The 14,142-nt window shown below is 42.5% G+C and overlaps 1 protein-coding gene across 3 annotated transcripts in view; it reads right to left on the bottom strand.

The window, feature by feature from the left end:
* The window catches only part of ALKBH8 (alkB homolog 8, tRNA methyltransferase), a 373,549-nt gene that overhangs the window by 242,260 nt on the left and 117,147 nt on the right, over positions 1–14,142 (bottom strand). For all 3 annotated transcript variants that reach the window (XM_069202338.1, XM_069202337.1, XM_069202340.1), the window contains 2 exons: positions 8,375–8,470; positions 1,951–2,055 (listed from right to left, as the gene is read on the bottom strand). In XM_069202338.1, coding sequence (XP_069058439.1) covers positions 1,951–2,055; positions 8,375–8,470 — 201 coding nt within the window. The remainder of the gene's footprint in view (positions 1–1,950; positions 2,056–8,374; positions 8,471–14,142) is intronic.

Here is a 14,142-nt window from a genome sequence, read left to right as displayed (position 1 = left end):
GTTTTATGCTGAAATTCTTCCTCACCTTCAGTTAAAACTTCATGCATTTTAATGGTAATAGCCACTGCAAGATTTCAGATCGCATATTTTAGGTGTTGATAATAGCCAGTTCTAAAGGTAGAGAGATCTGTATTTATCACTTCTACGGTTGATACCCAGTGACACCTGTATGCAGCATCATTGTTCCCAACTGAATTTGTTGAAGACTTAAGTTCTCTTTGTTAGGACACCGGGTCCTCTCAGCAAGCACTGGGCATGGCAAAAATCTAAAACAAAAACCTCAACCAATAAACTGAAAAATCACTTTGAAGTATTTATTAATACAAATACCATTACATCTGGCTACCATGGGGGTAGCACGGACTAGCACGTCTAGCGAAGCCTATATGAAACCCCGTTGATAAAGAACTACACAGAGAAACTTTCAAACTGTTAAAGCATATAACGTTTTGCGCACAACAGCTCAAAACTCTGTTGTTTAATATTCTTTTCTAATGGCGCAATGCAAAGCGGAGGGGTGTCTAGAGACTATGAGCACTAGAGTGCTATGCAGTTCAAATCTACAAAGAGGTAATACTATTAAAAATAGACACTGTTATAATTACAAGCAGTTCAACAAAATAGGGGCGTTAAAGTGAGTTACCTGCCAGAAAGCCAGGACACTGAATTGACCAAGAGAGTGGAATCCTTCCTCCTGTCAGCAATCTGGGCTAGGGACAAACAATCCCAAACCTGGATGCTCACACCAATATAGCTAAATGAGTGAATTACTGAAAATAGAACTCAGAAATAAATGCTTAGGAGGAGTAAACCCACAGAAATCTCTCCTTCTAAGGCCAAGACTAACTGAATGGAGGTATTCTTCAACTGCCTCGGGACGCACAAAGGACAGAAGAGCCCTACTGGAAGAGCCTCATAATCTGGAACAGTCGGGCCACCCACCATACCTGAACCCAGCACAACCCTCCACTGATGGAGTCCTATTTGTAATGTTCCTTTTCCTTTCTAATTTATTTCTTATTTTCCCCTTCCTCATCTTTTTTATGATCCCATCTCCTTAATTTGTACCTGACCAAATAAAAATATAAACTCAAAATTCGAATCTAATGACTTTTGCACCTTCATACTCGTCCAAAACAAGAATCATTTTAAAACTCTCAGCTTGCAATGCAGTTGACGCAGTTCAAGAAAATAATCTCACATTCTAAGTCCAAATGTTTGTTGCAAAGCTGCCTACTGACATGAACATAGCTCCCAACCTTTATTCAGCTTATACCGGCTGTCTTTGACATCTACAACTTCTCACTTCGGTTGAATCCCATTACAGGTTATGCTTCATTATTTCAAATTGAACCGGGCACCAATACCACTAGAGAGGCTCAAACCTGTCCGCCTTCAGCACTTTTCTAAGCTGCCAATTAGCCTCTCACTACTCTAGATGGCTGTCTTTTGCTCGCTGGTGTGTTTCCAAACGTACCTTCCTGGAAGGCTATAATGACTGTTTTATGCTATCAAGCTTTACTCCGTGCAGGTTTTTTTAAACTTGTCTTCTTGCTGTCTCTAGTGCAGTTTCTCAGGGAGGATTAGGAGCTGTGGCACTAATCTGCCTAGAAAACCCATCACTCACTCCTCACATATCTCAAATCCATAATGAGCTCAATTAATCTGTTTAGCGTAGAGCAAATAAAGCGTTCTTCACAAAAATAAGAAAAAATAGAGTTGGGAGGAATTCAATGAAAACAAACAGTTACTGCTGCTGCTTCCTCTTTTCATGGAAAGGTGCTTCCAAATAAATACTAGAGATTTCCGCTAATAAGATATCCAGGGAACAGCACTGACTGCAGCTTCCATTCCACGTACATTTCTCTATCAGCAAAAGCTCATGCATTGTATTAACAAAATCCTATTTCTGCAGGAAGCAAGGTTTAATATTAAAGTTAATTTCCTTACCTTGCCCAGGCTCATACTGATTTACTGTTAGCTGGTCTGGCTTGAATTCAATCAGTCCTTGTGCCACGACCTTCTCGAGCATTAATTCACAGATTTCAGGAAAACCTTTAAAAAATAAAATAGTAACATTCAAATGGTAAGCCGTGTCGTGTGCATCCTATATCACTTCTAGATCTTCGAGGCTAGCAGCCTGTGGTATTCCAAAGAACTTACAGATATTAGGCTAAAATTCACAATGAGCACACAGTGACCTCCACTCCCAGGTTCAAGGGTATTATGCACATTATGTGCTATCGTTAGCTGCCTTGAGCATCGTCCATCATAACCGGTTGTGTAAATGGTGGCTTTAGAAAAATAGTTACCAGGTTTTCATGAAACTTTTAAATAGGAAAGAGGGAGATGTTGAGCACATGGGACTGTGCACGCTAGAAGTGATGTGTCTCCGGCTACATCTTCCGTTTGCAGCCAAATGAATGACAACTTAAAGATGAAACGCATAGAAGAGATAACTGCATTTGCTTCTTTACACTGGGGCAGAGTGGTATGACTGTTCCTCCCAAAAGCAGTGGACTGGACTATCAAAATGATTTGCCAAATGCAACGGATGCGGCCATCACAATCAATATGTCCAGTTATTCTATATCTTTAACCCTCGTTAGAAAGAAATGCATACTTTATTCAGTTAAAATAGTTTTTTTCTTTGGATTCCGGCATTTGTAGCCCTGCATTTATAATGGGAACACCACAGCCACCCAGAGTGCAAATAAACACCACAGGACTGTATAAGCTATTCACACAGACAAGGGATAATTTGGGACCTCTTTGAAATCTCCCTCAGTCGAACTACTGAACCATGATTGTGTTACTAAGGAACATCATTATGTGCCCCACTAAACATCACTTCCTGAACCAATGATATAAACAATCATGTGCCCCGAACAATCAACCAGTGTTCTTTTGAGGCATATTACCCAGTGCTCGCTTGTGACACAAATTTACTCCTTGATGCACAATACCCACGGTTCCCCTGAAAAACATAACCTACTGCTCCAATAAGGTTTATTTGCCAGTGGTTCCCCCGAGGCACACCTCTGATGCTCCTCCACTGGTCTCCATCCATCATGCATATCACCTATGCTTTCTGCAGCACATTGTTTGTGTTTTGCTAATGCACACCATTCTGTGGTTCCTGTTGCATTATGGCTGGTTGGTGTGCACTGATGTATGTACGTTTTGTTGGTCTGTCTGCATGCCTTTTGGACTCTGTGAAAATGGTTGTCTGCATGTGTTCTCTTTTGTGTGAATTCTCAATGTGCACCTCTATTTTATGTGCTTTTTGGGTATGCATCTAGTGAAAGCCAAAACATCAGATGATGGACGGAATGCAGAGCAAATCAAATGTTCACCCCTAGTCACAGATCTGGGTTTAATCCATCAGTTTTTTTGCTTGCCATGCCGTTCCAGTTTGGACCCAGCCATATGCAAATCAGTCTTGACCCTGTTCCCCGTGGGAACAGTCCAGCCCAAACTGCCAGGCCAAGTCCTCCCTGGAACAGAAAAAAGCATACTGGGACCGGTTTCAGGGTATCACCCTTCATCAGCCAGGCTTACTTGAATCTGGTGGCATAGCAAGCATGGGACCCACATTTGGGCATACCCTTCCTACTTGGGGTGACAAAAGCGAAAACATCAGATGATGGACGGAATGCAGAGCAAATCAAACATTCACCCCAGTCACAGATCTGGGTTTAATCCATCAGTTTTTTTGCTTGCCATGCCATTCCAGTTTGGACCAGCCATATGCAAATCAGTCTTGACCCTGTTCCCCATGGGGACAGTCCAGACCGAACTGGGGGGTAGTGGTGAGCAAAAAAACGATGGATTTGACCCAGATCTTTGTGACTGGGGGTGAATGTTTGCATTGTTCAGCATTCCGTCCATTATCTGTTCTTCTTCTGGTAAAAGCCAGGCATAACAGATTACCAGTGTCTATTGTGTATAAAATATTGTTTTCATTTGAATTCAAGTTTTAGTTTTTCATCTTTTTACAATTCGGCTGGGGGGCACCAAAGTCAAAAGTATAAAGTTACCTTTATGGTTGCTTCATAGGTATCTTATTATTGTCATCCTGCGACGGAGCAGTAACTACTTCTATAGGTATTGCAATACACGTATGCCTGTACCTCATAAGCATCCATGTGCAGCAACCCCCAGGCCTATGTGCCCAATCACCAGTTGCCTTTATTATGAAAGAGTAGCCAATCAGTGTTTGATTTCAGACCAACGGAAGGGGAGGGAGGTAAGGTGAAGGGTATTAATATTGTGAAAGAGCCTGCGGGCTAAGAGTAATGGTGTCACAAATAAGAACTATTTCCTATTCTCGAACTATGTCTAATTTTCACAGAAATAGTGACACAAATGCAGTGGGAGTAAAATGCATTATCGTGCAAATTATGCCTAAGTAAAACTTCCTAAACAAATTTTTAATTGACCCAGGAAGAAGTCTCCAGAGCACTGTAGAATAGGTAAAATGCATGTGGGATGGACCACAGAGCAGTCAGTTGGTGTCCGAGAAGAGGGGAAATTGAGAATGTCACTGCCAATGCTGCAGCCCATGTTGAGTGTGCTGTCACACCAGATGGAGGTGGGACTGCATGCAGAGGTTAGCAAGCTGTGATGTATCATGTCATCTATCCATATAGCAGTGAATGCCATAGCAGCTGCTCGGCCAGAACCGTTGTCCCTGACGTCACTAATACAGTTGAGATAAAAGAACAAGGCACTCTCCATGTTAAGGTTAAATAGAATTTCTTCAACTGAGGAGGCATCGGGTCAATGGAATAAAGTAGACGGAACAATCCACTTCAGATGGAACTCTGCTAGCCGTTTTAGAATAAGGGTGGAGTAAAGATGAATACTAAACCTGTCAGGATAAGGTCAGAGCTGCCGGGGTCAGTGAACAATGCAGATTCTTCTTGATCTGCTGGAGAACTCTTGGAATCAGGGTAGCCAGGGGAAATGTGTATAAACAAACTCTTATTCATTCCATTGTCAGGCATGCCCCAGGGAACCGGGTTCTTTGCCCAACCAAGAAACGAACTGCTTGCACTTGAAGCTGAGGTGGGTTGCAATTTGGTCTATGGAAATTTGACTCCAAGGCCTCGAAGATGGAAGTGCGGACTCACACAGAATCTCCCATTCACATCTTGAAGCAGAAGAAACAATGGGAGAATCAAGGAGATGCAGAGAAGGCCATGCAAATCGAAAAACACACTTACAAAAGTGTAAGTGAGGCCCAATTTACAAATGCTACATCCACATTCTATTTGGACAAAAACAGACCACACCATGCCACTAAGGGAAACTATAGTGGAATCACACAGAAATCAAAGAGCGCAGGAATAACACAACTACAACAAAGGGAAAAGTCACAAGGAAAACGGAAAATTAATCAACAGACCACACAAGCCCACTTTAATCACACCAACACATGTACAAAGAAGAGGCTTAACAATAATCAAAACAAAAAACACTAGTACCGTAGACTTGTCATATTTAAAAGCAACTAGAAATCAACACACCAACAAATAAACAAGCATTTGCAATGCAATGGATCTCGCATTTGCTTGAGTTAGAGCTATTAGCGTTGTAAATTCCTAACTGGTCTTTTCTTGCCACATAAATTGAAAATGAAAAGTAAAACAGTTGACATAAGAATGTTGATTCAAAGCGCCACGGCCGCCATGAGCATGAGCGCAAAGGAGACACTCAAAAGGAAAAAGAAGTTCGCTCACAGTCAAACATATCACCAAAAGTGCAATCATCCATGTAACAGAGTCGATGGCCAAGGTGGTAACAAAAGTGCCCCAAGGATGGACAAACGTAAAGCATTTACCAATCATAACAAATAAATTTTGGAAGGCAAGCCCACGAACGAGAGATAGTGATGGGCGTGCAGTGGGTGTGGTTAAAATCCCACAGATAGATTACATGTCAAAGTGCTTGCACACTCAACCTAAAAAGGCACTCACAAATAGTTAACAGATTTAAAATATATTTTTTAGAATTATCTCTAGTTTAACACACCTGTAAATGAAAGAGGGTTGTGAATCATTGACAAAACCTTCATCAAACGAAATCAGCAGTTGAGACTCATCAGGCCAACAACAATAAATTACAGAGCCCAGCTACATAGGAAAGCATGCCACTATCACACCACTCTTCCACAGTGTTGGCAGATGCATTTGTAAACCCTCATCCTGAGGAACAACTACTTGAGAAGAGAGGGAGGATATAGAGATAGAGGATCACTCTAGTCACTATGTGCAAGAAAGAGGCGGTGGGAAGATATTGTTTGTGTGTTGCACAATGCAGCCACGGATTATAGCTTACACATAGACATATACCCATCTCTTAATTCAGGTCTGTAGTCCACTCCCACCTTTCATATTTTGATGTTTTTCTGAACCTATGCAGTGTATGTAAAAGCAGCAGAAGATATAAATAACCTATCACACAAAGCTGAAGTAAACGAAGTAGAAGTGTACAATCTGCCATGTCTGAGCCAACCTGACTATTGAAAATCATTAGCCTCCTTCCTACTGCTGATCAGTGACTGGATGTTGAGAAGATCTGTTGAGTGACCTTCTAGAGTGCCTGAAAAAAATAATGATCCCTGTAGCCATTGTGCCACCCTTCACAGAATATTAGAAGTGACGGGGAAAGGTGTCTCCTTATTATAAATGATGGGGAAAGGTGTCTCCTTTACAGGTTTGACGCTAGGCGGAAAAATCCAGAAAGGAGAAAAATCCTTCTTTGGCTGTCTTTGTTGTTTTGAATTGAAGATTAAAAGTGTACTAATGAAAACAACAAGGCATTAAATTCCTCCTGACTTCATAACAGAGAAAGAGTCTTGAGCAGAATAAAGAGTCAAGATGATCCACGAAGAAAAACATTTCAACATGCTTGACAAAAAAACAGGGACATACGTTATTAGGAAGGGGGAACTGATTGCAATGAAAGAACATTAGGGAATGAAATGCGTTTTTGTATGCCGAAGTTCTGATCTATATATGCTTGAGGCAGCATTTCACATCACAGGAAGAAACTCTAATATCTTGGATAGGGAAAATTGAGTACACTTCCAATAGACTGATCACCATCTTGGAAAGGGCACTTCATATACTTCATATGACTGAGTACACCCTGTTTGCAGGAAAACATGGTGTCCATTTTAATTTGATGAAACAGCACCTGCTGGTTATGAAGCATGCTGCTTGTAAAATATAACTCCGAAGCTGTACTGCCTGTGCCCCACACCTCCTGCAACCGATGGTAAACTACTGCGAGCCACTCGGAGTGAAGAAGTGCTGGGATGACCTTACCAGAATCCCGCTGATAATAAGCATACAATAAACTTCCTCCTTCTGACACACACTAGTCTTAGGTGACTTCTCAGTGCTGATCTTTGCACAGATGCGCCACTGCTGTTCTGTTTTATTTCTCCCAAAAATGTAGAGAAGTGAATGGCTCCTCAATGCTGTCCAAGAAGAGGAAGACAATGGTGCATAGCTCCACTTCCAATGTATTCACCCTTTCTATGACATCCTGCCATATGGCCACAGTTTCTCCTCCACCCAGGGTATGTGGAGGTACACCATCTAGTTCACCATAGTAGCCAACTACAATGCTGATTACAATATTTGCCTCTTGCTCTATGAAGTTCTTCTCAAATGGGATGGTCTGCATTCTGTTGGATCTGAAAGGGCACAGGCGCCAAATGACACACAACACAAGGGCAAGAGGGAAGGGGCCTGGGTGTAGGAATCATTTTAGGTCTTGAAACTGCGATTTGCGCCTATTGTGAGTCTCTGTTATTAGGTGTGATTTGTTGCCTATTTCCTTTCTATTTGGATTAATATTCAGTCTAGGCATATTGATACATCTATGTACGTTTGGTGGTGATATGCATATTTTACAACTGCATCGTTAGAGGCATAAGTTAAGGTGGGCGGGATACACACCTATAACAGTTTGGAAAAAATCTAAATATGTTGTGAGTAGCTCTCATCCCAAAATGTGCACACAGAAGAAGATAAACCACCACATGTGTAGATTTCCAAACAGAAATGTAGCTCTGTGAATCGACCTATTGTGTATATAATAACAATCCTGCTACATTGAAGGACCTGGTCAAAAAATCCAATATTTCTTTCTTGAAAACATGCCAATGTGTTATAAAGTGACATATTGCACCCTTATAGTTGTCAGTATGGAGGTAGAACAAAGAATGGCCTAGCACCACTGCTCTACACATTGAAGATCCTTGTGTGTCACCACCACTACCTTTTCCTAATAACAAAATGTTTGACAACAGTCTTGAATGTGTGTTTTCAAACGTATATTTTAAAAAAAAGGTTCATACCGCCAGGCAAAGGTTTGTTTTTATCCACATTGTTGTTATCATATCGAAACTCAAACCCATAATGTTTCACCTTTCTGTGCTTTAAGGATTTCTGAGCTGTTAAAAAATACAAGACAAAATATTAGCATAGCAATTATTTCCTCTATAAAACTACACATATGATTGTTCTGAATCACTAAATCCTAAGAGAAGCATACTGAGGTAGCTCGGGACATGGACCATTGCAGCTTGTTTTTGTTTTGTTTTTTTAAACACATTTTATTGATTTTCAAGGGAAACAAGGAAACATATCATCATAGGATATCAACATTCACAACAGCTGTTTCATTTCTCAAGTTATACATAGTATGTCTTCCCAGTAATTGCCACACAGGGAAGAATAGCACACAGTTACATAGATGTATACGTAGAGGATAATCTTTGGGTATCTGAGACATACGCTCCCAGGATTTTGGAATTATGTATGGTTTCAAAAGATAAAGAAGAAAGGAGAGAAACAAGGAGAAAATCTATTAACATGAACATACCCCCACCCTAGCCCCAACTAATCATGTGTAATTCAACTGGATGGAGTGTGTAATTATGTGGGAGACCCATAAGGAGGGAGGTGTAAGCGGAGGGAATCCACGAGGGGGCCACATAGAGTCATGATCTCACTGAGTGAACAGGTCAGCTCGGTTTTGCGGTATAGGTTCAGTGGCTTGTCAGGGGCAGGAGTCAAGGAAATGTATTAGTAGATTCTGGTCAATCTCATTGGATGGTTAGCTCTTGTCTGCCTGGGACCGGAATGTTTAGAGAAGGGCATCCTGTTCCATGGCTATAAGTTGTTTCTGAGTCCACAATATTCCTCCCTACGTAAGGCCTGTCCTTCATTTGTGCCCCAGTTTATAACTTCCTCACACCAACTAGTCACTAAGGGTGCCCAGAGGAATTTCCACTGCCTACTGATTTGTTAAAAGTGCTAGATCCACAAAATGGGATAGAGTCTTGGATGTTTTGGGGTGCAAATACAATCCTAATAGGCAATTGTAGTGTAGCCATTTTAAATATAGCTTCATGCACGTTAGTTTAACATACTAGGCCGCTGTGCACTTTGCCTTAGATATATTTTATTCAGCTTCGCACTATTTTACAATAACCAGTTTTTACGGTCTTGTTTTAATTTCTCCTATCACACTGTTTAGCTTAGTTCAGCACTGGGTATGAGAGAACCAGTTGTGACCTGAGTGACCACGACTTCCTTGAGAAGTATTAAGATGTCATGCGCTCGGCTGCCCAATCATCTCTACCTTTCGGGAGAGATGAGGCACTGCTAGTTAGTCGGAGCAAAACCCGGATTTGGAGTAACAAGTGTCATCTACCGTGGGCTAGACTCAGTCCCCCACATCGTGGACGATCTTGTTGCTCAAAATCCAGTAGTCTCATTAGGATAATGAGAGCCTACGCGACATGGCGCCGCCAACGTTTGGTCAGGCTCTAATTTTCGGGTCCACCGGCATATCTCGGTCTAATTTTTATATAATGACCCCCTCAGTTCCGTATACGGAGACGTCCGTGGTACGGAGGATTTCCACCACCACCACTGCATAAGTAATCCTATTTTCAGCTGGTGGTTGTTCAAGCTTGAACCTTAAAAGGAAAAAAAAAAAAAAAAACATCTTGGTGTGCCTTCTATGAACTCTTAGTGCTTCTATGATGGCGAATCCCCAGGTTGTACTAATAGCTCTTAACATGAGACAACCTCTCACAGCACATTTTACTAGGACATGGCCTTACGGCCCAGGGAGGTCCAGTCACGTTTGTGGTGGACGCCCACGCAGCCTATATAACAGAACTTTTTTACTCTTGGGTCACATTTCCAGCAGTTGATGGGAACACAAATACATTTCATACATATACAGTTGCGAACGTGCCTGGGCAATACAGGGCGTACGCATATTTAGAGATACCTCTATGTTATCAAGAACATAATAATTGGCTTGATGGCGCCCTACCCCATACAATATTACCAGTAAGGTTAGGTCCACTAAGTAATGACGGTCCTACCTGGCCTTTATTGGCCACATATACACCACATCCTGCAGTTGCGAATGTGGCAGTAGCTGAGGTTCGACGCTTATACATAGAGTTAACAGCAATATACAGACGATTAGTACAATTTGTGATGCAAACTTTTAATACAAACCCAGTGCGTGCTGCTCCAGCACAATCACATGCAGTAACACCAGGTATAAATCCGGTGACTGTACATCCTATTATGGGTAAAGTCCCGGCCAAACGAGAGGAGACTCCGTTTTGGCTAGCACAAAAAATTAATACGCTGGAGGCAGTATTTCCCAAAACGGGACCTCAGGGTAAACATAGAATATTAACTATGTGCTTGCCCTTTGAGATGGTCCCTACAGTTGAACACTGTAACACAAGGGGCACGGTATTTGCCGCGCTCTATACAACGGCACACGGTACACCGACACTAGCTAACCTACCGGAAATGCTTAAACAAATTCAAGGTGAATACGGGGCTGCTCCGGCCCTAGATTTAGGGATGCAACTGATGGGCAATTTTGCCACAGTTTCTTCAATCATCCTAAGTAACCTTAAAGGGGAAGCAGTTGCACTCGCAGTGCGCATGCGGCTCCGTGACGTTCTGCAACAAGATCAGGAGTGAGAGCTGCCTAAAATAATAGCGGAAACATATTCAAGTATCGGTCGAGATAGCCTTGGGGGTAGACCACAAAAACCTCAATTTCAGGGTAAAATTAATAAAGACAATACTAAACAACAACCTGAGGGTAATAAGAAACGCTGGGAGAAAAAACAACACCTAAAAAAGAAAGGGGAGAATCTCCACGAGTGGAGACCCCACAGAAAAGATATAATCTCAGGAATAGAGAGAATATAAAATACGCCTGATAGATATCAATATACTGATACACGCCAATCTCGTTCCTTTCAGGACTCATCAGAAAAGAGAAATGAGAGAGGTGGGCGATCAGAGCGGAGAACAGAGTATGTGAAACCCAGACAGGAATCACAACGCTCTTCGGAGGTTTCTGTTAAGAAGGAAGGAAGAGAAACCCGTACAACAAAAACAACAATTTAAAAAGAAAAAAGTGGCAGCTGTCTTAGTTAGACATGCCACTCAGGAAGAGGGTTCTCTTGAAGAACAAGAACTGGGCTCTAGCACTGCTAGACAGCGCAGCAGAGGTCACAATAGTTCGCTGGATTCTTCTAGGGCATCTGGAGGTGAAAACAACTGATGACTTTATACAAGTAGACACAGCGGACATGCGTGTCTCCAAACCCGATAGGGTGTATAAAGTAACTCTACAACTGGAAGGAGACATTGAACGCACTATGCACGCAATCTTCTGGGATCGTGCAGTTAAAATATATGACATTTTGTTGGCTGAACAAGATTGGCCGCCTGATTTTATCCGCACCTGCCCATATGGAGAGGAGGTTATTAAACCTTCCTTCTCGCCCCTTTTTCCAGAGGAACTCGCAGAGTCCTATTCTATAGAATGGGCTCTAGCACAAGCACCTGCGTTATATAGAAATCACATAGGGTGGGATAGGGACTCTCCATACCAAGTCATTCCTATTAAAAGTTAACCTCAGCCACAACCGCAGTATCCCATAAAACATGAAGCAAGGGCACCAGTGAGAGAGAGATACTTACGCAATTAGAATACCAGAGTGTGATTGAACCCTGTGTCTCACCGATGAATAACCCCTTATTCCCTGTAGCTAAGCCAGACCATTCATACAGAATAGTCTTAGACTACAGACATTTAAACCGACATACGCGTACATATGCTATACAAAACTCACATAGCACTGCACTAATGAGCAACATTGTGCGGAAAAAATATAAAACAACTGTAGATATCTTGAATGGGTTCTTCTGCCAGAATATAGCGCCTGAAAGCAAGGACTTAACAAGCTTTAGCGCATTAGGCTCCCAGAAAAATTCTGTCGTTTGCCCCAGGGGTATAAGAACAGCCCAGGACTGTTTGCGGCTCGTGTGACTGCGATTTTACACGAGATAGACCCTGAAGCATTGCCATATGTGGATGACATATATCTCACGGATGACAAGTTACTACAACATTTAAGACAGGCGTTTAAATGGGTTCAGAGATTCAAAAGGCAACACCATAAAACACAGACTCCTGTGGGGGAGGCAGCAGACCTAAAAGAGACGCTACCCAAAGTCCATGTTGTGCATGCACTTGGACACCAGCGCGTTGGAATACACGTTGCTGGAAATACTTTAGCTGATGAAGCCGCAAAGTCAGCAGTGGCAGTCGCCACTGTAACTGCAGTGACTCGTTCGAGTTCTAAACTAGACACAGACATTATGGCTGCCATAAAAGCTACAGTTGATGGCACGCCATATCCTAAAGGATTTCCTAATAAATATCAATACTTGATGGGAAGTATGCTGAGGTTAAAATTCCAGGCGTAGGCATTCGTGACATCCCCAATAAAGATGTAAGACCTCAATTGATTAAAGCAGCGCATGAGGGGGTGGCATCTGCACATGCTTGTGTGGTGGCTACAATTTCACTCTTACAGGCCCGTTATTGGTGGCCCGGTTTCTATAAAGAGACTAAGCAGTATGTCCTTTGTTGTAACATCTGTCAACAAATTAAAGTTTCCACGGCCAAGCGCCCGCCGCAGACACCCCTCTTAATTTCAAATAGACCATTACAATGTGTGTACTTAGACCATTGCAGTCCATTAACACCTGATAGTGCATACAAATATATATTAGTCGCTGTTGATTCCTGCTCCAGATTTGTGTGGGTGTGGCCACAACGCTCGCCTGACGCTCGGACTGTTATTAAAGATTTGCAAGTCTTTGTCGGTACATATGCAGTTGCGGCATTCCATTCGGACCAGGGCCCTGCATTTGCCTCAAGAGCATTCAGGGACACCATGGCTTCGTTGGGGGTCCAACTCCAGTACTCCTCTCCATTTCATCCTGAGGGAAATAGTGTCGTGGAGCGATTAAACCGCGATTTAAAGCAATCCTTAACGGCCAGAGTCTTAGGTACGGGTCGTAGTTGGCTAACCCTCCTGTATGGAGTTCAGAGAGCACTAAATAACCTGCCTAGAAGGTCCCTGGGGGGTCGTACTTCATATGAGTGCCTGTTCGGAACACAAATGTTTGTTCCGGATCTTGATGGTCCTGGCGTAGAGGCAGCGGAAACTCCTTTTGACATAAATGATCGTGTCACTGTTTTACAGGAATTACAGCAGTTCCGTGAAGATAACTCTTCTAAAAGTGCAGCCTCCACAGGAATTAAGGATGTGCCAGTAACACCTACCGGCTGGATTCCCAGGGTTGGGGATCTTGTGCATGAAAAGGTCGCAGTGAAAAAATAATTTGGCCCTTCTTATCGAGCACCAGTCCCTGTGTTGGGGATACACGGTACCAGAACTGTTATTCTACCACCGTTGCCAGGTGCCAAAGAAAATCGCTTTGTTTCCATTGACAATGTCAAACTACAACATGTGGCCGATTCTACACAGCCGACCAAGAGGAACGTCCAGTAGTTCCTGAATCTCTATCACTACTGGAGAAGAAGTTCAGCTTCAAGTTGTTTAAACCAACGCTGATACCTCTCCGAGCTTGGGGAGGGTGGATGATGATCTTGCATTAGTTCCACTAACAACAAGCAATCTAGAAACATTTGATCAAGTCACTAGGACTACAAGCCAGACGGATGGTGCTGTCTACAGTGTACCACCTCAGGAAA

The sequence above is a fragment of the Pleurodeles waltl genome, chromosome 8, assembly GCF_031143425.1.
Source record: "Pleurodeles waltl isolate 20211129_DDA chromosome 8, aPleWal1.hap1.20221129, whole genome shotgun sequence".
In the NCBI taxonomy this organism is placed as follows: domain Eukaryota; kingdom Metazoa; phylum Chordata; class Amphibia; order Caudata; family Salamandridae; genus Pleurodeles; species Pleurodeles waltl.
This window is presented reverse-complemented; position numbering and strand designations above follow the sequence as displayed.